General features: G+C 33.3%; 1 protein-coding gene across 1 annotated transcript; it reads left to right on the top strand.

Annotated features, from left to right (window-relative positions):
* Positions 1-209: 209 nt before the first annotated feature.
* On the top strand, positions 210-24,143 carry LOC133198288 (receptor-type tyrosine-protein phosphatase T-like). The gene is made up of 26 exons (XM_061334402.1): positions 210-264; positions 2,084-2,314; positions 7,105-7,356; positions 7,468-7,605; positions 10,943-11,080; positions 11,786-11,926; positions 12,227-12,364; positions 12,473-12,576; positions 13,094-13,206; positions 13,519-13,595; positions 13,824-14,125; positions 14,439-14,526; positions 14,920-14,984; positions 15,115-15,151; positions 15,501-15,598; positions 16,082-16,210; positions 16,378-16,520; positions 19,304-19,439; positions 20,851-20,997; positions 21,395-21,485; positions 21,844-21,917; positions 22,152-22,286; positions 22,503-22,619; positions 22,943-23,085; positions 23,272-23,407; positions 23,791-24,143. Exons 1-26 carry the CDS (start codon positions 210-212, stop codon positions 23,878-23,880), a joined length of 3,318 nt encoding a protein of 1,105 aa, XP_061190386.1. The 3' UTR covers positions 23,881-24,143.
* Positions 24,144-24,367: the final 224 nt, after the last annotated feature.

The following is a 24,367-nucleotide window of genomic DNA, read 5'->3' as shown; positions in this document are numbered from 1 at the left end:
TTTGGTGAGGGCTTGTCCCAATACAAAGTTAGATTATTCAAACTACATTTATAACTTAGATGAAGTTTCAACAAGATATAAATACATTTACGTTTATAAATGTTATCAAAGGGAAACCTTTAGAGATGAATGTGGGTATATAAATAATCATTAAAATTTTAAAGTTTGGAGGTTTATGATTTTATAGATAGAGAGGAAGGCATATGGAAATGGTACGCGTCATCGGTTTATTATTTCTGCTTGTGATTCACGTAGAAGCTTATGGTAAGACTTCCAACGTAAACAACCTGCTATCGCCCCTAAAAAAGGTTTCCTGAAATGTTTATTAACTTAGACCATATCTTTCCTTTCGTGTGTATTCTCTGGGTATGCATTTAACTCTCTCTATTTCTATCTGTTAGTTGTATGAATGTCGCATGTAATTATTAATCAAATTGTAATATGTATTCAGCCTGCATAATATATACATAATGAAGTCCCCATTAAATTCTACATTTGCTACATTTCTCCTTCAAAATACATTATTTTATGAATTCAAAGCATTTTTAGAGTGAGTATTATTTATTCATTTAATATTCATGTACCTTATATTCATTGCTTTTGGAGGGAAAAAAATTTGAAGTTTTCTATAGAGATAACTTAGTTGCTGAGATGAGGTTGTGTGTATGATAAACATTGTCACACGCCAACAACATGTCTATCTCTGTAAAATTTATGAAATAATCGACAAGGAAAACGGACGCACATTTTCTGAAAGTAATGAGGATTTCGCAGTCAAAAAGTTTCGCATAATACAATGTAATTAAGATTATTTTATACCAAGTCAAAACGTGGGTTTGTTTATTTTTCTAATGATAACTTAAGGACTGAGTAACATGAATTAGTTTAACCGAAAATATCTATTACTTTTCATTCACAATATCACAGTATGTCCAATAAAGTGATAAAAAGTTGTAGTGATTTATAAAGGTGATTGCAGAAAGGTAGAATGTTGAACATCACAGAAAGTTTACATTTCTTAAGGCCATATATGGCATATCTGAGCTAAAAAATAAAAATACGAAATTGAGTGTATACAAACATGATATATGTTATTTATGTTCAAATTAAAATTTTCGCCGATTTTGAACTTGAATAAACTCATGTTTCAATAGTTAAATTTACCTTAAATTGTGTCATTTAAATGCGGAGTCGGTAAATAAATCGTTTATAAATTGTGTAATTTACAGGAAATTCCTATCTTTATATAAAGTATCAAATAAAACAAATAGAAAGATCTTTTTAATTTTAGTTAGTATGAAGTTATAAAAAAAAATATGCCATACTGTGGAATCATTTCAATTCGTGGGGGTCAATGTTCGTGGGCAAGCAAAATTTTATTGGTTCGAGGGGATGTAACTTCGTGGGCAGCTCGTTCATTTGGTAGATTTAAGGACAGACTATACGTTCCTAAATAATTTTTATAATTTTTTTCCAAGATTTTGTCATTAAGGTATTGCTCCTTTAACATGTTTACTCACAAAATATTGAGGTACCTTACCAGGCATTTGTGAAAGATACCAGAGGGTAGTTTTGCTTATATAATCCTTTTGGAAAAAAATTTAAAATGCCAATATCAATTTTTTTTAGTGTTTGGATTTTTTAAAGACGATTAGAAACTGGTTTAGAAATCATAAGGTAATTAAAATTTTGAATATTTTTCATACATTACGAAGATATACATAACAGATATTCGAGGAACGCATCGTCTGACCTTAATTAATCAGTAAGTAGACAAAAAAATTGTTCGTGGGGATGTAAATTCTTGGGAAAGGGTGACCCACGAAATCCACGAATATTGATCCCCCACGAACAATGATGATTCCACAGTATATGAATTTAATATTTTAGATATTTGATATTTGCATCATTTACGACCAAAATAGATAAAAAAATGTATACCAATCCAGGCATCCATTTTTTTTTAGGGGGGGGGGGGGGGGAGATCATTTGTCCTTAAAAGACGTGTCTTAGTAAGGATTAAAAATATGTATGCTAGAGTTTGAAACTTATCTATCATCAAATAATAACGTTTTTTCTACAGAAAATTTAGCACTAAATAAACCTGCATGGCAACAGAATAATTGGCCAGATAAACCTGTAGCCTGGGGAGCAGCAAAGGCGGTAGACGGACTATATTCAGACCGTAGAGCCGGAGGAGGACAGTGTACAATATCAGGCCCCAGTCAACGAACAGCAGAATGGAGAGTAGACCTAGAGAGCGTGGTCAGCATCAGTCACATCAACATCTACTACAGGACGGATGGTGTACCTAGTACGTATAACAATAGTCATTTGAATTAGAGTATCGGAATTATTTAAATAACCATAACCATGTTTAACAAGGCTAGTCCTACTACAATTTTAGTCTGATTGCAATAAATATTACCACAAAAAGAGAGTAAACCAAGGATCATTATTCTATTTATTACTGTTGCAAAGTTTCAAGTCCGAGTACTACTTTAATTTTCCTTTATAAGTACAACCAATACTGGATCATAGCGATTATCGATTAAAATCTTTGTTAAAAATATGTTACCTCATAGTTATCTTATATTTAAGTTAATAAAATTGGATCCGTCTCATTCTCATCGCATCACTGTTCTGGTGAGTAAAACTCGGCTAAGGCTAAACAGGTCTTAGTTCATTGCATGTACGAAGGAAATGATTTTGGAGTTTATTTATAGTCCGCAAACATGCCTTCAAATGTGCAATTTTGACATACCGGGTACTTTAAAAGAAGTCACGATAGAAGAACAGTTAAATATATATACGCTAGTTTAAACTGAACTTACATTCTACAGTGGAACATTAAATATGCTGTATCATATTAAAGGTCAATATCCGTCAAACTCGAAATCTTCCAATGAAACTCCCCTCATAAGCTTTCCTCAGAAACGCCAACGCACAGATCCTGGAAATAACTGTTTAATTCACAAACATTATACAAATATTGACTGGAGTTGAAGGCAACATTGAAAATGTTAGCCTTCAAGGGATGAAATATTGCCCGAGCGGAGGGCAATATTTTCGTCCCGTGGAGGCTAACATAATCAATACTGCCCGAAAACAGTCAATAATTGTTTTGCTATATGAAAAACAAATCAATAAAATAGTAATTTGTTTTAAGGTTTTCCATCCCTAATATACCTAATTCTTTATCCTTAAATGTCCATCACGTATATATTACTCTGATATTAATTCAAAGAATTTTACAGTAGAAAACGATTTACCAAGAGAAAGTTTCAAAAATGTAATTAACTAAGCAGTAATTAACTAACAGATATTGAATTGAAGTCTATGGAGACAAGCGATTTTTTTTAATTCAAAAAATAAGAATATCAAAAAATACTGCGGTGGAAAGATGCATTAAATCATTAGAAATGGAATGACAATTGAAAACAATTTTTTTACCGTATAGATTTTTTAAAATTGAATTTTATTACTTAAATAAGAGGGAGATAACTCTTAAACAAAGGTCAAGGTCATAAATTAGGACACGTTCCATTCTTACATGCTAATAGTAATAAGTGGGAATTATGTCTAAATATACCGAGTATTCCACCCGTACACATCTGTTATGAATTCAATTTCATTGAATCTGAGGCTATTAGGGAAGGAATACCTTAAACAATTTATCTGGATTTGTATTGTAGACTAGCTAGTGCTAGCGATTCTTGCCATGATTGTGTTACTTTGCTTTTCTCTTGCGACGCCATGTTCTTGGAATATTTGCGATGATATCACAACGTCACAATAAACAGAGTATTAATCAGAATCCAAATCAATACAAATATGGGAAAACCTACTTGCCGGTCAATAGTGGAAATTAAATGACCGTCAGTATCTTTCAGAGGAGCTAATATCAATTATGTTAACTGTTTCTCTATATAGAGAATACAAAGACTATTCTTTATTGAATATAACAAAGGCATTGTCTACCCCTAGTGCTATAAATGGAGAGGGCTTTCCAAGTACTATTTGATTTGCTAGCTCCATATTATAAAATGTAAACTCGGAATACCATAGGATCAAGCTTAATGCAACTCGACTATGAAAGAAAAAAGTGAGCTTCAGATTTCGTAAAAATAAAACAGATTCTGTGTCTATCACTGCCGATGCATGGACATCCAGAACCGAGAGCTACATGTGTATACAATGTAACAGGAACAGAACATCATATAAACAACGCAAGTGAGTTAAGGCTAAGTATAGACGTTTCTATGAAAATGAACTAATTAAAACGCATATGGGCTATACTTATACAGAAAAGGTTAAAACTTATTTTCTAATGCAAACTTGGTACCCGCGACAAGTGATAGCCAGTGCAAATTATGACGTCATTGCTCTCTACTTCGCAAAGTTATATTTGTTTGTTTGTTTGTATTTTGTTTAACGTCCCTCTCGAGAATTTTTCACTCATATGGAGACGCCACAACTTGCCGGTGGAGAGCTGCAAATTTTTTCTTATATTCGGCACTTACGGCCATTGAGCAGTGAGGGATCTTTTTCGTGCAGGCACCTACTGCGACACGGGACCTCGGTTTATACGGTCTCATTCGAAGGACCGGTCTCCACGTCCCACAGTGGGATTCGAACCCGCGACGTAAGGATCAACTCGTTACTTCGCGACTCTAGAGCAGACGCTCTAATCACTGCACCACGCGGGTGACCACAAAGTTATAAAGAACATCAAGAAAAAAGCTTCGGCGCAAGGGCATACCCTATTTATTTTTACAGAAACAGGGTCTAATTAGAAGCAAAATGTGATATTGCTGCACAAATGTCGACAGATCAATTGTTTAGTTACTATTTGTTAAGTTTTGAGTTGAAACGGGGTAAAAATTACCAGTCCAGCGTAAGTTTCCTCATTTTTTTTCCAAACGAGAAAGTCGTAGGATTTGTGCAGCACCTTTATTAATCTTTAGAATATTCTTCGCAGAATTGTACATTATTTACTTAAAATTAAATAGGGTACCCTTGCTCCAAAGCCGTTTGTTGGTGTGTTTTATTACTTTGAGTACTAAAGAACAATGACGTCATAATATGACGTCATAATGTGCATTAGCTATAACATGCCTTGGAAACTAAGTATGTGTAAGAAAATGAATTTAAGCTTTCTCTGTATAATAAATATACCTCTTTTGCATTGTTATTAGCTCATTTGCATAGAAACGCCTATACCTAACCTTAAATCACTTGCGAATGGTGGAAAAATGAAGTAGAACATTTTGTGTATACGAGCTATACTTGACAGCCATACTATTGTATACTTGTCGTCCAAACTCAAAAGTATTCTGAACGAATTTCATATGATTGGAAAGGTTGAATACTGTGTTAATGATAATGCGAGTAATATGGAATGCGTGCAGGTGCTCTCTGTGTGGGAGGGAATAATCTTAGGCTTCTTGGTCACACGTTGCAACTTTGTATAAAGCTAGCTCTCGAAGCTCAGATTGCTTGCTTCAATAAGGAATTACAAAAAAGTACGATTCAATTCTGCTTCTGAAGGGTAATGAAGAGGAATTGAAAGATCTCTCGGTGATAACTGCCTATATGTGCAGTACAAATTATCCTATTATTTGATGATTATTGCGGAAAAAGTTACTCAATATACTCAACGAAAATAGTTCTGCAATGCGCCAAATCCAGTAATTAATCCGAGAGGAGTTAATCCGTCAGTACAGGCGCACAGAGATCGACAAAGCAAAATGCATTCCTATACTACCATCATTTCTGTGGCCGCCTTAGGATAGATTTTCTTGTTCTCTGAAAAAATAAAACGTCATGCACTGAGTGGGAGTTTGAAATTGAAAGCCGGTTGGACACGTCCCTCACATGCATTAAGAACTTGGCAACTGCCAAAATAACAATTATAGAATGATGATCGGGAATCCTCGCCAAACATGTGCGTAGATAGAGTGGTATGGAATTTCTGACAGTAGTATCTCCAGATAAGGTCGAAAATACTAGTGTATACTCGATGATCCTATGAATTAAAACTTGATCTCCTGGCATTATTTGCCTGTAAGTTACTGTTTATACCAGCCACCTCGGTACCTTTAGAAAAGATTTTCTTGTCAACTGGTCTTGGAGTGGAACAGACTTTTTTCTGATATTGTAGATCAAATAATATTTTTAACATGTATAATTAAATAGCCGCTACATATTTGTACAAAATGTAAATTGGGGAGCAGTTATGAGCCTAATTTAATGTTGTTTCTTTCTGATGTTTAACTGCAACAAGACTCATAGAGGTAGATCATTAACGAGTCATAGCATCATTGCAAGAAAAGGACAAATCCGAGCGATTAATATCCTGTATTTCGGTAAAATATGAAATCAAATAATTATATTCATATATTGAATACTAAGTTAATGTTTTAAAATTCTGAAATACGTTATATAACTAATAAAGTGATAGCATGCATCTAGTTTAAACATTGTACAAGGAGTCTGTAAAGGGGTGAAATTGATATGCAAAAATTACATTGCAAACAGTATTTTATCAACTATCGTTCGAATTCATCCCTCGACTAAGCTGTCCGCGTAGAATTAATATTTATAGTTATAATAATATAACTATGAATAAAAATGCAATAAATGAATAAAGTCTGCTTTTTGAAAATTTGAAATACGATCCTCCAAAGATAAATAATATAAACATCATCATTTGATTTTTTTGTGTTATCTCTAATCTCTAATTTCAAAAATAATTGGTTGAAAATGTTTACTTTTAAAACTTTGTTTTACTTATATTTTTGTATTTTTTTTATTGTTTGATTGTCTGAACTGCAACAGAGGACATTACAAACCATGTGTTGAAATAAGCACAAAAATAGCTTGTGTCTCTTGAAATAGGAAGGATCCGTGTTTAATGCGTGAAAAGTTGATGTTCCAGACAAGATAACTCCCCATACTTCCTCTATTCTAGCTCTGCATGGTTATCTGTAAAATATGACTTATTGAGTCTTGACAATCTCTTCGGACATCCCTTAAGAGAGAGAGCCTTTCCACTTATTGAGATTAAATTAATCTGAATTGTGTAATTTATATTGTCCTTAGGTCCTGGTGCCTACTACGATCGATTTGCTGGATTTTTTGTGTACATTTCTAATATTACACAAAGGGAGGACGGCCATGTTTGTTTCCATGAATTACAACAAGTGAACGGTACTCCAACAGAGAACCAGACAATTAGCTGTCCTGTACATGGACGTTATGTTATATACTACAACGAGAGGAGACCGGATGTTACATACCCAAGTTACTATTCTACATACGCATACAACGAAATATGTGAATTGGAAGCTATTGGTGAGACCTGTACAACGTAGTGCATGCTAACTCTATCTGTTTTAACGCAAATGAAATATCATGGTGTAATTGCTGTATATGCTAGCAGTATATGATTTATTTTCTCTGCAGGATGTCCTAATGCAAGTTACCATGGAGAAAACTGTGATCAGTTGTGTCCGGAGAACTGTCAGGAACAAAGATGTAACGTTACTACTGGAGACTGTCTGGGTTGTATTCCGGGATATCAAGGGCCTATGTGTGGTCAAAGTAAGTAATTTGCATATCATATTACATGTAGCTCATGTATATGTCTCATGATTTAAAAACAAGAATTGAAAACCGATGACGTTTATTATGATATCAAAGTCTTCGCTGTTCTCAGTGCGAGAATAAAGGTCAGTATATATAAATGACGGAATAACAGGACCCATGTGACATTTAAGGTAAGTATTTTTTTTTTTTTTTTTTTTGAATAAACCTACATTTTTTTTCTTTCTTCGATCGATATTTATTATCTCTTTTGAGCCAAAGACTCGAGAGCTTAAGCTATGGCCTTGTGCGTCATCTTTTTTGTATATGGCCCATATCTCAGGAACATCCTTGCCAATTTTTGTTTAAATATGTCCCAGACCATCCTTGGCCCAAGGGCTTTAATTCCTATTAAAAATAGGGTTGTACCATAAAACAAAGGAGATACTCATGAAAAAAAGTTGAGGTTGCTAAAAAAAAACATCCCAAGAACCACTGCACAGGTTATCACCAAACTTACAGATAAGGATTAGGATATATATATTGTAGATTAATAATCATACAAGGCATCACCCTTGGCCTGGTCTCAAGATCACTTCAAAGTTGATCTGAACGGTACGTAAAAAGCATACTATCAATCAATCAATCAAAGTTGACCTAAAATGATGTTTTGTTAAAACTTTGATATTTTGTCAACTGTAAGAACCAGATTCATTAAATCTTGTCAGTTGATGGATCTTGAGACCTCAGGTCATGTTGACCCAAAAGAAGGTCATGGCGACCTTCTTTTTGAATTTTGCAGGTATTCATTTTAGCTCACCTGAGCTGAAAGCTTAAGTGAGCTTTCCTAATCACATTTCGTTCGTAGTCCAGCTGTCCGTCTGTCTGTCTATAGACTTTTCACATTTTTTACTTCTTCTCCAGAACCACTGGGCCAATTTCAACTAAAATTGCTACAAAGCATACATGGATGAGGGGATTCAAGTTTGTTTGAAAGGCCACGCCCTCTTTCAATGTGAGATAATTCAGAAATAGTGAAAATTTGGTGGCTTATTTTAAAAATCTCCTTCTCAAGAATCACGCGCCCAAAAAAGTTGAAACTTAAAGGAAACCTTCATTACATGTAACCGTTCACGGTAGCTCAGTCGGTAGAGCGCTCGCTCCGTGATCGGGAGGTCGTGAGTTCGAATCTCGGCCGCGACAGACCCAAGTCGATAAAATGGGTAGCAACTTTTCCTTCGCCATGCGCTCGGCACTTTGAAGTGAAAGGTCTTTCGGATGAGACCTTAAAAACCGAGGCCCCGTGTCACGGCAGGCGTTGGCACGATAAAGATCCCTCACTGCTCAATGGCCCTGAGTGCCGAGTAAAGGTCAAAATTTGAAGCCCTTCACCGGTATATGGTGACGTCTCTATATGAGTGAAAAATTCTCGAATGGGACGTAAAACAACATACAATCAATCAATCATTACATGTACATGATGTAGATTCAAGTTTTACATAGGACTATATAGGAAACAACTTTAAAAATTTTCTTCTCAAGAACAGCAAGGCCATGATTAGTCATACTGATATGAAAGCATCCTCAGGTAGTGTACATTAAAGTTTATTCAAATCATGACCCCGGGGATAGGGTTGGGTCACAATGGGGGCTCAAAGTGTAACATAGAAATATATGGGAAAAAAATCTATAAAAATCTTCTTCTCAGGAACAGCAAGGCCATAATTAGTCATATTGATTACTCCTACAAGTAAGAGCCTCGGGTATCGTTCCTACGCTCCTTATATACCTCGGACTCTTACATCCGAAGGCCATTTTCTAACGAGCTCGTTCCGCCTGAGATTTTGGGCGGAACATATTATGCGTGAAATAAACCGTAAACAAGTAATTCTCAGGTACCTACGTGTTTCCATGGGGTATTAAAGTCACAAGAAAGCTTAAAATCCACTTTTATATTTGGTATGCATCATTGTTCATTAAACTCGTCATAATTTCAATTTGTCACCAGAATTACTTTCGATTTGGCTTCATGTTAATTTTGCGGATTGCTAGTCAGAAACCGAAAATTTCAGGTGTTTCACAGCGGAAAACTAGTTTCGTTTCATCAGATTTTCTGCATTCCATTCCCAAATTTCAAACAGACGATTCTGCTTCGATTTTTAAATAATGGATTATAGCTAATTCGACAGAGTGTACCGGTAACTTTTGTCGCAAAAAGTGTCGTTTCATTCGACAAGTTTAAAGCCTGAATTTTTAATTCATTTTTTGTTTATTTCCACTTGGGGTTTCAGCGGCGAGAATTTTTACAATGGATGCTTTAGGTTACGCGGCACCAATTCAAAAGTATTTCGCCGTGAACCTCTAGCATGCTAGAGTATAAAATTGATATGGAAGCATCCTTAGGTAGTGTTGATTCAAGTTTGTTTAAATCATGACCTATAGGGGTAGGGCTTGGCCACAATTAGGGATCAAAGTTTTACATAGAAATATATAGGAAAAAACTTCAAGAAATCTTCTTCTCAAGAACAGCAAAGCCATGATTAGTCATATTGATATGGAAGCATTCTCCGGTATTGTAGATTCAAGTTCGTTCAAATCATGATCCCCGGGGGTAGGTTTGGGCCACAATAGACGATCAAAGTTTTACATAGGAATATATAGGAAAAAATCTTTTTCTCAAGAACAGTAAAGCCATGGTTAGTCATATTGATATGGAAGCATCCTTAGGGAGTGTAGATTCAAATTTGTTCAAATGATGACCAACGGGGTAGGGAAGGACCACAATGGGGAATCAAATTTTAACAAAGGAATATATAGGAATAAATCTTTAAAAAATCTCAAGAACAGCAAAGCCATTTGTTTTATTTATATGGAAGCATCCAAAGGTAGTTTAAAATTCAAGTCCAATACGTTGTACAATTCCAATACTGAACTGATTTGTGCTTTTCCTAACCAGTGTGCTCAGGTAAGCGATGTGGCCCATGGGCCCCTTGTTTAATTTTGCACCTTTATCTCCATATTTTGGATAATAAATGCTGTGTCTGGAACATATTGGCACTTCTAAAAGATTATTGTGTCTGGAACATATCGGAACTTTTTATAAGATTAAAAGAAATTTGGCTGTTACGAATAGGTATCAGTTTTTTTTCAAAATGACGCACGTTTTAGCAGAATCAGACTCTTTAGGATGGCTTTCAAGGTATCAGCAAAATATATCGATTCCCCCATTTATATAGAAGATCAGTTGAAATATAATAATCAAACTTGAAAACCTTGAGCTTTAATTTGCATCTATTTTTATCTTACACTATCTAAAATGAATCTTTATCTTTCTCTATTTTTTTGGTCGTTTTAGGATGTGGCAGTCAGAAGTACGGTTTGGAGTGTTCTTTTTCATGCGGTAACTGTAGTGACGGAGAAACCTGTTACCATGTCAACGGCACCTGTCTGAATGGATGTAACGAGGGGGTCGAGGGGGATAAATGTACAAATAGTGAGGCATTAAATACAAATATTATATACATAAAGTTTTATTAGTTCATTTATTTAACAAGACACAGGTGTGTGTTAATTTATGTTTCGAGTCAAAATACACGCTTACTGAGACCATTCCTCTCCATTAGCGTTTCACTAAAGCATCGAAACATATAATCATAATTTAAAAAAAAAAGATCTAGGACAACTTTTAAAAGTATATGCATGTTGTTTGCTTTATAAAACAAAAAAATAGTATGTAGAAAGTATATATTTTTTCCATCTTAAATGGTGCTTTATTTTTTACTAGTACTGCGGGTTGAATCATCTTTTCCGGTGGAAAACCAGGTTAAAAAATTATGAATAACATTTTTGTTTTCTTTGAAAATATACCGGCGTATGTGGCTATGTGTATATAAGCAGCTCAATCAGAGAACATTTTAAGGCAGACAATAAACTAAATATCTCAGTTAATACGGGTGATTTAAAGAAAGGTTTATTTTTTGCCATTTCTACACGAAAAATAAAAACAAAATTTAAATGTTATTTCTAAAATCCAAACACACTTCTTCTACTTTATAGTAAAATAAAGGTATTATTTGCGAAATCTAATTACATAAAAGTTTAAACGTAGCTCATGCATCTAAGCATGCTTCTTAATGTCCCTATGATTAATATCAATTTCATATTATTTCTTCATAATGAAATAATATTGTTTCAACAGAATGTCAACAAGGGCACTATGGTAAAGATTGCAGATTCACGTGTAGTCCAAATTGCTTAGATGTGAAACAATGTAACAGATTTAACGGGGAGTGTTATGGAGGGTGTAAACCAGGATGGAAAAGTCCTAACTGCAAGAAAGGTGAATGTGTATATATATATATATATAAAAACATGCTTCTTAATGAAACAAAATTTGAACCATAAGATGATTTTTTTATACTCTTATTACCAATATTGTTTTAGTACGTAATAAATATAAAACAAAGAAAAAAATTTCAAGTTATAGATATCCTTTATTTAACTCTTTATGGGGTAGGATGTAACTGACACTTCTAATTTAACAATAGGTAAGGGCAAAAGAAAATAATTATTTTATATAAATTGCCTTTAAATGTAGACATACATGGTAAATGTAAACTATTTTTAATGGTTAATCAAGAGTGTAACGGTAGAATGTACGGTGATAATTGTAACGAGAGCTGTGGTCACTGTCTGAATAATCAACAATGTCATCATATCAACGGGACGTGTTTGAATGGTTGTTCTCCTGGATATCTTGGGGAGTCCTGCTTAGACCGTACGTACCTGATAATTAAGCTTGATATATCAATAGAATAAATTCTTGCAATTTAGAAAAATTATGTCGTTATAATGAAACATACGTTTTGTTATTTAAACTATCTAGCTTGTGACGACGGACGATGGGGATTGAACTGTCTTAAGAACTGTAGCACAAATTGTGTCAATGAGACGTGCCAACCTGAGACGGGAGCGTGCTATAAATCAAAGGTAAAGGACAAGTATTGAAAAAATGGATAAGATTATCATGTTACATGTTAAGTTGGTGTAGTTCAACATTTCCATGCATGAGTTCAAAAAGCAATAATAGACACTTAAGACGACATTCATATCTCCCTGGAAGATACTTAAACCATCAGTATTTGAATGGACAAAAGTAAAGAACCATATTCTCATGATAAACCACACCATTTTCTGAACTGAAAATTGTATGTTTACTGCAAAATACTGTATTGCAGAACTCTTCTATATAATCACCTAACCAGACCTTCAGTGAACATTCAGTTGACTGATTGGTGCAGTTTCAACCCGTGTTTGAAGATAAAGACACCTTGTCCACTTCCCAAATTTTATAGCCTTCGTACAATAAAAGATACATAATTGAATTATTGGAATAAAAACAAAGTTCTTTAATTGTAGCACATAACACATCACAGCAGCTGCATTTGTAAAATTTGTACCGGTATTTAAAAGATGAAATGGTATTGATGGAGATTTTTACTTGTAGTTTCTGGAACAACAAGAGGACGGCTCTTCATCAGCACTTCCTGTCGTCGCTGGAATCCTCTCTGCACTCTTTATAATTATTATCACTGTTGTAATTTTATTTGTCATGAGAAGGTTTGTTTAAACCGTTTTTGTTACTTGCCTCTCATTGTTTTTTTAATATATTTATCCGTAAATTCCTATTTTTCAACATCGTAAAATGGTTTACAAAAAACATGAGAAGAATTAAGAAAAGATGCACAATTTTTCAGAAGATTGTTACGATTTAGTTTTAATAAAATATTCCAAATAATGTTATATAAATTTGCAATAGGTCTTTATTTTAAATGTCTGAATGAAAAATAATAGATGCAATAAAAGTTAAATGAAAATGTTGATTGATTTTCATTTCTGTATTCATCTCATATATAGATTTCTCTTTCATAGATTCAGAGTTGAAAAAGACAGAGAACAGGGATCTGTGCGAAAAGCAGTTCAAAGGAAAATGGACTCAAATTTTACCCGTGAGAACATTTTGTCTTTTTAACTGCCCCTTTCTGACTCTGTTAGAATGTTCACGTAAATAAGTACATTATGCCCCACCCAGCAGGTTGATAAAATACTCGTTATCTAGTACAGTATTTTCATTTCTTTAGCTACAAAGAAATAAATGTAAACGACATAAATTAATACAAGTTGTAAACTTGGTATAATTCTGAAATATTTTAAAGTTATATATTTCTCACTGACAGCTAAATCAAACAGTTCGGATTTCAGCAACATATATGCTAATATAGAAACATCAACGGAACAAACGAGTGGAAATCAACAAAGGCGTACTGTTATAAGCTCTAAATCAAAAAGGAGTAAATCAGACAAGAACAACGACAAAAATGATGATATCGACATCGATGAAAAGATACACGAGGAAAATCCGTACGGAGACTTGTATCTCAATGAAGAGCTGATTCCAGACATCGCAATAGACAGCCTGGATATAGTAATAAAGGAGAAACAGAGAGACGAGAATGATGGCTTCAAGAGGGAGTATGCTGTAAGGGAGGTGTTAGATATATATTTGATTTAAGGTTCATCGTCTACATCTTCCTTCAAATAAAATGCTGCTTCCATATTAATTATACTGCAAAAGAAATTTGTACACAATATCTGAGACCTTGCAGGGAGAAATTTGACAAAAGTTACCTTTTTCTTGACGATTTTGTAAAGGAATCTTTGTTATTTAAATTACTAAGAGAAATCTATCTTAACAAAGAGTCAATGTACTTAAATGATAACTTACAATAATCTCAAAAGTAAACATAGCAAATGCATCGATTTTGAAATAAAGATTTTTTCTTGTATTCTAGGCTCTTCCATATGGCGAGAGAAGGAGTTGTACAGCGGGAAAACTTTCAGAAAATCTTGCAAAGAATAGATTTAAGACAACATTTCCTTGTACGTTTTATTAATGAATTTCTTTAAATTTTGCTTAATTGCTTAATTGGCATTACATTCTTCAATTTAAATACTGGGAATATTTTAAAAATCATATGTAAAACTTTATCAAGAACAAAATGCTCAATATAGATTTACCAGAATAAAAACTGAAGGTTAGCATTAGGTTTTTTATCGAACTTGAACTTTGAAAAAAAAAGTACTTACAAAAACATGTTCATGATTCTTTAGTTCAGCTTAACAATAGCCAGAAATACTATTATTTTGTTCATATCTGTCTCGGGATATTCGTTTGAATTTTCTGAAGTTGTTAATCAGATGAGACATATTTCAGTTAAAACATGTTGAAATAAATGTAGGATATTGATAACAAGAAAGGAATGAATTTTTCAGATGACCATTCTCGAGTTGAGCTGAGAAATAACCAGTCCGACTACATCAATGCCAATTTCATTCATGTGAGTCCACCTTTTGATGAAAGAATAACAGAGCAGAACTAAATACCTTTTAAAGAAAACAAAATTTAATTTTAAAAAATACATCTTAGGAGATGATTCTCTTCTTCATACGAATCTTGATATTTTTCAGGGCATTGAAATGGAAAAGGAATATATAGCTTCTCAAGGTGAATATAGATTTCTAATAAGTTATTAATTGATTATTATTAATCATTTTTTGTTTATTATTATTTTTTTAACATCAAAAGGGTTTATTCTTGAACACCTTTATCTATCTATCTATCTATCTATCTATCTATCTATCTATCTCACATCAGTTATCTATCTATCTATCTATCTATATCACATCAGTTATACATCTATAAAAAGATATATAACAACTTGATACATAAAACTGTTTTAAATATCTAACAGGAATTTCAGATAAAACCAACTGATATACGAGAAAGATATATAACAGAAAGTCTATATAATTAGTTGATGTAGATGTATGCTAGGAAATACTTTTTTCTACAGGTCCTAAACAGAACACACTGACAGATTTCTGGTTAATGATTTGGCAGGAGAAAGTCTCACAAATCGTTATGCTGACCAACCTTAAAGAAGGAAATAAGGTAGTGATGTAATTTCTGAAAAAAAATTGAAGCCTTTGTTACATTGTTGATAATTGCAATTAGTAATTTCAAAATACATTAACTTTGTCTAATTAGCCCTTTAACGTGAACTGCGGTACCGCTCTTTTGCAGGGCAAATTAATAATTTTTGGCAAAATTGTATTTGGTATTTAATCATATGACATTTATTGAGTAATGGTTGGTACGTCATATTTTACCAGACTATCAGTTTTGCCCTGCAAAAAAGCAGTACCGCAGTTATCGTGAAACAGTCAGTCTTTAATTAGTATATCTATTATCTTTGCCTCATTCATGAACCTATTACAATACACCATTCTGTCAACTGAATGGTCACTGGAAAGGTCACTGAATGGTGGAACTCATTCAGTCTCTTTTCAGTAGACTTTCAGTTAACTAAATGGCAGAGTTTCATTCTGTGTTTAATGATTCGTTTATATATTCAGTCGCTTTTATTGTCTTCAGGCAAAGTGTGTGCAATATTGGCCAGAACTAAACAAGGTCATTTCCATAGGGGAATTTTCTATAGATAATAACGAAGAGAAAATATACGCATTTTATGTCATCAGAAGATTAAGGGTAGCTCGTAAAAACGTAAGTCTATCATTACTATTCCAACAACAGTTTGAGAAGCATATTTTCGAATTTGTATATTTAATTACTTATCAGAAAACTTTGATAGTAAAGTGTATTTGTAAGCGAGAATAGAATGCTATTGTTTTACAAAGTACTACCAATTCTGACCTTTTGTTTTTCACCAGCGTAAAAAGACACGTATTGTGACTCAATATCACTACACTGCATGGCCGGACCATGGCATACCGGAACCGCTCTGTCTAGTAGTATTCCACGATCACGTGACAAGGAATGAGCAAAATCATAGTCCAATATTGGTTCACTGCAGGTATGCCTATGTAATATTGAAAATATTAATCAGAATATTAAAATGAAGCTCATTGATTGTTTAAAATATTTATCACATCTTCTATATTCAACAGATATCTTATAAGCAAAACAAAAAAAAATTACCTGTTTTAATAACGAATAATGTCGGTTCAGTTAATGTCATAGAGTAAGGATGAAAAAATAAAAAAAAAAAAAACAGTGATCGATCAAATAAAAAACAAACCAAAAAAATACAAATCGGTGAACAGGGCATAAAACAAGGAACCCAGGAAATCCCAGAGTTGGGGATAAGGTGCCTTGAAGAAGTAAGCGTCTCCTGTTGACCGGTCACACCCACTGTGAGCCCTGTGTATTGATCAGGTACACGAAACATTCCTTAGTCAAATTTAGTGTAATTTAGTATTTAGAATTTAGTATAGGCCTAATAATGGTATGAAACACGTCAGTCAAAATGCGACCCAGTGATAGGTTATATTTGTTGAGAGGATAATTATAACGAACATAGAATTTACAAAATGCTGACTTCAAACAAGGTTGTTGAAATTCCTGTAACATCAAATTATCTGTCAGTAACCTGCTTCAATTTAAAAACTGATCGTATACAGAGCATGCTCTATGGTATCAAATAAATTGGGAGACGAATACACTATATGCAGGTGACAGCGAAATGTTATCACATAAATAAGGAATGTTGACGATAAAAAAGCGTAAGTCATCATGTTTGGCATACATTTTTGTTGTTGGTTGAATCTTATCGTATATAATAGGTAAAACATCACAATATAAAAAAAGATGTGGCAGACACTGTGGTCCCTTTAAATCCAAGTTCACTGGGATATATGGAGTCGACATAAGAATGGAAGTAACTACATATGTATTGTTAATTGATGAACCGTAACCGATATATCTGTTTGTTTGTTTGTTGTTTATCGTACTTCTCGAGAATACGATATATCTGAATGTCCAGTTGAAGGCCACGAAGTGTTTTCTTGAGTTGATCCTTACATCATGAGTTCAATTCACCTGCCATAAGCAGAAACCAGTCTTTTGGAAGACTGGGAAAACCGAGGTTTCGTGTCGCAGTTGATGCTGGCACAAAAAAGTTCACTCACTGCACAATGACTGTAAGTGGCGAATACAGGTTACTTTTGGCATCCGAACATACAGGGTGTTTCAGAAAACATGCAACCATTTTGATTGCTTAAATTTTACTGGTGTTTCAACCAATACCATGCACACAAACCAGCAACCTACCGAATTTTGAATATGATTCACATGATGTTATAATACTAATTATAATAATGATACTGATGCTGCTGATAATAATAAATTATGAATATGATAATAATAATAATAATAATAATAATGCTACTTTATTTAGAGAAAGTGACACAGTATTCTTCCTCAGGGTCTTCCAAGTATATTTATGGCTTCTAAGTATAAGAAATATGTCATCAAAGTAGCAAAGATTAACAACTAGCAATTGAATACACGTACAATGTCACATGATAATAATAAAAATAGACAAACATATTATGATGACATATAAAGAAATATAATGTAAGATTTTTACATCATATGTACAAAAGATATAAATCAGAGATTAAGATAATGAGATTCGATTTATGAAGATATATTTTTTACATTTCTTTTAAAGACTGACGGAGTTGGTACACACCTTATACCTAAAAGCAAACCGATCCAAACATAAATACCCGAATATTGGAGTGAATTTTAAAACAAACTTTTTCGGTGTTTTGGCAGACAAAGGTCAAAATTAGATTCTGAATATAAATTGTAAGCATTAGAAGTTTGAAAAATAAATCTTGAAGATAAACAGGGCTCTGATTGTTAAATATTTTGTACAACAAGATACACTCGTGTACTAAATCAAAAACAGCTAGCCAGCCTAATTTTTCAAATAATGCCTTAGTTGGAGCATCAGGAACAGCTTCAAGTATGATTCTAGCGGCCCACATCTGGAGCCTATGAATTCTCTCCAGGTAATTGCCTGGTGCATTTCCCAAGATAGTCAGACAATAATTGATAGAAGGCAGGATAAAGGCATTGTAAAACAGTTTTCTAGTTTTCAGGGGAAGAAATTTCTTGATTTTTTGCAAGGTAATTTATATGTTAAAGATTTGCAGACTGAGTCTACTTGGTTATGAAAATTTAGAGTTTGATCTACATGTACTCCAAGTAGTGTTTCCGTTTCATCTCTGTCAGGTGTTTGCCAGAAAATGTAAACTAAGATTTTGATTATTTAATTTCGATTTTCGTTGTTGAGGTCCCATCATAATATAATTTGTTTAATCAACATTTAAAAGCATTTGATTTTCTAAACACCATTTTCTAAATAAAATATTTATTAAATCAGCTCAATATAATAATCTCATAAACATGCAAAGTTGCATCATCAGCAAACATATCAATGTTTGTATGACAGACATGTAAGGAAAGGTAATTAATATACAACAAAAACAATAAGGGGCCTAATATTAATCCCTGTGGCACTCCTGCTGTGACAAGTAAGACATTAGAAGATGTACTTATTTTAACGCATTGTGTCTTGATATTCAGATACGAATGAACCCATTTAATTGACAATTCATCAAAGTTGTAATTCTTTAATTTATTTATAAGAATGTCATGACTCACAAAATCAAAAGCTTTGTTGAATTCAAAATCTGTGATGCCTATGATATTACCTCTATCCATAGCATACAACCAGGCACGTGTTCATTTATTTATTTGGATATGGTAATATTTTTTTATTCTTAGTGCCGGGATAGGCCGTACGGGTACATACATAGCTCTAGATGCTCTGTATAAGGCTGGTAAAAAAGAGAAGAAAATCAACATCGCAGAATACATCAAGAGAATGAGAGAAAATAGAATGAATATGGTCCAAACTTACGTATGTACTTTAAAATTAAATGAATCAATATATTATATCGTAGTTTGTAATACATCAAACCGTGTATACATTCCAATCTGATAAACTTCGTTCTCTTATTATCAACTATGTTTCATCACTCCTTCGCGACTATTTTTTTACGTGCTCATAACAGATTTTGAAATACCTTGGACGCGATTATGATTTGCTGATTACATATTGTACAATTCTTATTAGCTGCTTTATAAACCTAAAAACGCACAATTACATTTTAATATAATGGGAGAAATATAGGTTTCATAACAAATGCGCCTTAGTAATCGGTTCTCTCCTTTCTGTTTCTTTTAATTTTAAGAGACATTCGACAGACCTTGTTACTCTTAAATATAAAAAAAAAATAAGGAAGGAGATTTCGAGAAAAACCGGATACTAATACGAGAGTTTCAAAATTGTAACTCTCCAACAAAAGAGGTTCAAATAGTATCCATATCAGCATGAAGTGGGACAGGTTGTTGATGAATACAAACCTGCATAAATAAATGAACGAAAGCTAGGGCTTTTAAAATTCATTTATTGACAAACAAGTTGATGAAATAAGAATATCACCAGTGTTTAACGTAGTCATTTCGTAAGTTCTCGGGTCGATACAATGACCCTGTCAGCAAATACAATTGATCATTAAGTCAAATTCTGACTGACGTTTTTCATACCGGTACTAATTGTTAGGCCATTATTAACACAGTGAGTTGTCGACGGATTTTTCCGTTATTTCCCGATTATGACAAGGAGAACACGGCGGGTGTGACCGGTCGGCAGGGGATGCTCACTCCTCCATGGCACATGATCCCACCTCTGATGTTTTAGAGGTCCGCTCTGCTCCAAACTTTGTATTGTTTAATGGACTTTTGAGCTTAAATATTGTTAGTTATCTCTATACCGGTTTAACCTCGGTTATATATTTTTTGCGTAAAACTCAGGTCCACGCAATCAGGATTGACACTGCTACACACTGTTACACTTTGTTTAAGATAATATTTGTAAAATTTTAACAAGTCATATACATGTATGTTTCTGGAATTCTAACTTCTCATGGTATGAAAAGAAAAGGTTTAGACGTCATTTAACATGTAATACAATATGTCAAAATTTATAATGATTTTTGGACAATGAACAAACTCTATTGCAATTTACCTCAAAAGCAGAGTCCACAAGAATTTAACAGCATTATGATATTAACTTTAAAAAAACCCAACAGAATCTCTTGTCTTCAAAATCAGAGACTGCATACAATCTAAGCTTTGATAGGCTCTGTATTTAAAATACCAAGTGTACCTCGAATCTCTCAAAATGTTAAAAAGATTGAATTGATTTGGAAAGTTACTTCATGACTGTCCAATGACTTTTGTTTCTATTTCAAAACGTTTCTTTACAGGAACAATACATAACCATATTTCTGGCTCTCAACCACGTGTTTAAGGCATGTCCCTCAGTCCTAAAGAAATCAGAGTTTATCAGAAAAGCGGAATTAATGACGAGTGATAAACCAGCCAATCAAAGTGAACTTAGAAGGGAGTTTCAGGTAATTTGGCCAATCAAAATAAATTCATAAAGGAGTTTCGGGTAATTCAATCTTAAATATATTAAATTTCGTTTACGGAACTTGGTCTGAAGTCGGGCAATACCGTCATGTATGGATGAAATGAAGATGCAAATGTATGAAAACATGTATACATTAACCTATAACAGATAAAAAAAATCGACGGATTTCATTTTTCAAACCCTATGGATTCTTTCCTACTTATCATTTGTTTAAACAATTGCTAATAGGTCTGATTGTATTCATTTAATAATATTTGTATATCACCAAATAATTATAAAATAATCATTTTAAAAAACATCATTTTGAGAAATGCAGAAATTTATAAAGGTTAATCAAAATAAATGAGACGAATAACCAAACTCTTTTGATTTTGCAGACTCTGTTGAAAGCCCGTCCCTCTTACACAGAAGCCGATTATAAGCTTGCCATACAGTCAGGACATGGACAAAGATCCTCAATTCTACCACGTATGTCATTAATTAGAATAATATAATTTTTAGAAGGCTTATATTCCATCTAAAGTTGTAAGGATTCTTATTTTCCTTTTTAAAATTAATGACAGTCATAAGCATGTAGTTTGGATCAATCGTGCATTGTCAATCTGAAAAAAATGTAATAATAGTTTGGGTCCAACATTAATTGAAGTAACTTTCTTTTTATTTACCCTTGTAAAATAGAAAACAATGGAATTGCCACTATTCATGTATAATCTGAGAATATTTGCATGGCTTTGTCTCTTTTTTAAAAAATTAAAACAATTAAAATGATTGCGTTTAAATTTTGCTTTAAATATAGGCCGTTAACATAGAGTGACTTTTATTCCAGTTGATAGGTACAGTCTGTTCCTCTCTTCTAATGTACGTAACCGTGGAGGTTTCATAAATGCAGTTACACTTCCTGTACGTATTTCTTGTTCAAAAGTCTCAAATTTTAAGAAGATATCAAATCTGTGTATTAACCATACTATTGAAATGATCACTTCACAAGAAAAGCTGCTGTTGCTTTTGTTACATGATATACATGTAATCATTAATAATATTTATCAACGTCCATTTATATGCAAAAAAAAGTTTCAAGGTGATAAACAATTTGTAACAATTTCCAATGTGTCAAAAATTAATCTTTCTTTGTAGTCATATGTAAACAACAAAGCCTTTATTGTGACGCACTATCCCCCACCAGAGGACGCTGTTGACTTCCTGCGCCTACTCACTGACCATGAATGCGATATTGTGATCTGTATGGATCCTCTTCCCAAAATAGAATCGGTATTGTAATATATTCGGATATTAGTATGGAATCAGAAATTCTAAAATCATTGGATATAGAATCGATATTGTATAATGTAATATTTTTAGATATCAGTATTTGTGAATACCAAGGGGAGAACACACATTTAAAATGTGTCTTTTTTGATTTGTAATATCCTTGGATAAAAGGTTTTTAAGATGTTAGGAATGAAATCGTATTATTTTTGTTTCCAGAGCAAGAAGTGGATGCCAATCCCAGATGAGTCTAAAATTGTGACCCCATTTACTGTTCACTGTCAAAAGAAAAATTCAGAAGACGTAAAGTGCTCTACTATTCAAATTGTTCAAGAAGTGAGTTTTACGTATATAAAATTAAATATGATTGAAATGAAATGGAATTTATGTTTTACGTTTAAATGAAAAAAATTAAATTGAATTAAAATTAACTTCTTATAGATAAAAAAACAATTCTGCATGATTTGAAGATACAGAATGTCATCTTGTACTTTCGATTTCTTTTCCACTATTCTTATAGGCTGTTTTTATAAATAATATTTGAACATATTGAAAACAGTATATATTGACCACTAATAACCTTTCAGCCAATTAAATAAGAATCTATGAACCCAAAAATGGACCTTTTTTGAAACTGCACTTTATACTTTCTTGTACAGCAAAGCGATGAAACGTACTCGGTTTCTATTTTGGAACCTATGTTCAGTTTGCTGTCAACAGATAAGGGGACATCACAACTGCTAAAGCTGGTGTCCTTCGCAATGGACAATAAACCTGAGGGACCCATTACTATCGTCAGCAGGTTAAATATTTCCTTACTATGGCTGGTGGTAATTGTTTACCACTATCACTTACCACTGCATCACTGTTACCAAGAAAAAAATGTCTTTTTCTTGTTTATAAGTTTGTGATTCGCCACATTTTTTTTGTTTAAAGCAAAAAGTTTAAGAGATATGTATAAATACTTATATGATCTTTTATATAACAGTGACGGTGCAGCCCTGGGTGGTGTATTCTGTGCTGTATACAATGTAATACAACAGTTGTCTATGGACGGAGAGGTGGACATTTTCTCTACTGTCCGACAGCTACAAATCAGACGTCCAGAGTTATGTTCCACTCTTGTAAGTCTGAAATGTTTTTGTATATTGGCAAAAACAACAAATAATCTTCTTTATCGCCTTGAACAGTTAAAACAAGAACAGGTGATTTTTTTAAGCAATGAAATCCCTTTAAAAAGTGCTATACGCCAGTTTTTGTGTTAAAAGCCGGAGTTTCTGACGAGGTTGTAGCTCTAAAAGTGTTTGTACTTAAAATAATGAACTATTATCGTAGTCTGATCTTCTTGTGTATCAAGTCTAATTTAAATAAAAAGCTGTAGGAGGAGTAGTGTTTTGGAAATTGTTTAGAGACAGACGGACGGAAGACGGACATCTTTTTAGTGCATGAGCTCCTCTGGTCTCTTACCAGTAGAACACAAATAAACTTTGTAATTTTTTTCTGATAGGAAGAATACAGACTGATTCACACAGCTGTTTTGGAGTACATCAGGGAACAACAGGGTCAAGGTGAAGAGAATATCTACTCTAATGAGTGAAAATGGGACTGTTGCTGATGAAAGAAAATTGATGAACAATGACGTTTACAAATAACAGTCACTGAAAATAAAATGTGTCCTGCCTATGAGCCCAGGAAATATTGAAAACCCTCATTGATATGCTTATCATTACAAACAGAGACAGAGTAGCTTGAATGACAGGCTTTATTCTGTGTATAGAAAATCGAGCATTGAAAATTGTTATACCTTTCTTAGATATTTATTCTATTTATAATAAATTTAATGAACAGTAGTCAAAATAGCTACATGTAATGTGACTTAAAAAGACTCTAAGGGTCAAAGACAAAGGTTAGGAATTTGTATTTTGCGTGCATACACTTTCCTTCTCCGTAAGCTCTTACAATGAAAAAGGTCAAGAAAAATCACCCTTATTTATTTTAAGGCCACAAGCTGAAAGGTCAATGTTGACTTTTTTTCTTTCTCCATCTACATATTTTTTCCGTTCTTTCACCCTCTTCCTTTTTAA

Source organism: Saccostrea echinata, unplaced genomic scaffold (genome assembly GCF_033153115.1).
Source record: "Saccostrea echinata isolate AGI-Se365-2 ecotype Australia unplaced genomic scaffold, CSIRO_AGI_Sech_v1 ptg000033l, whole genome shotgun sequence".
NCBI classification, from domain to species: Eukaryota; Metazoa; Mollusca; class Bivalvia; order Ostreida; family Ostreidae; genus Saccostrea; species Saccostrea echinata.
The sequence above is the reverse complement of the archived record's forward strand: the minus strand, read 5'-3'. Positions and strand labels throughout refer to the sequence as shown.

What these genes read in the sequence shown, in the direction of transcription:
- LOC133198288 (XM_061334402.1), top strand. Translation starts at nt 210, where the DNA reads ATGGTACGCGTCATCGGTTTATTATTTCTGCTTGTGATTCACGTAGAA. An exon ending in TAAATGCAGTTACACTTCCT is followed by an intron (nt 21,918 to 22,151) that starts GTACGTATTTCT and finishes CTTTCTTTGTAG; the next exon opens with TCATATGTAAACAACAAAGC. An exon ending in CCCATTACTATCGTCAGCAG is followed by an intron (nt 23,086 to 23,271) that starts GTTAAATATTTC and finishes TTTATATAACAG; the next exon opens with TGACGGTGCAGCCCTGGGTG.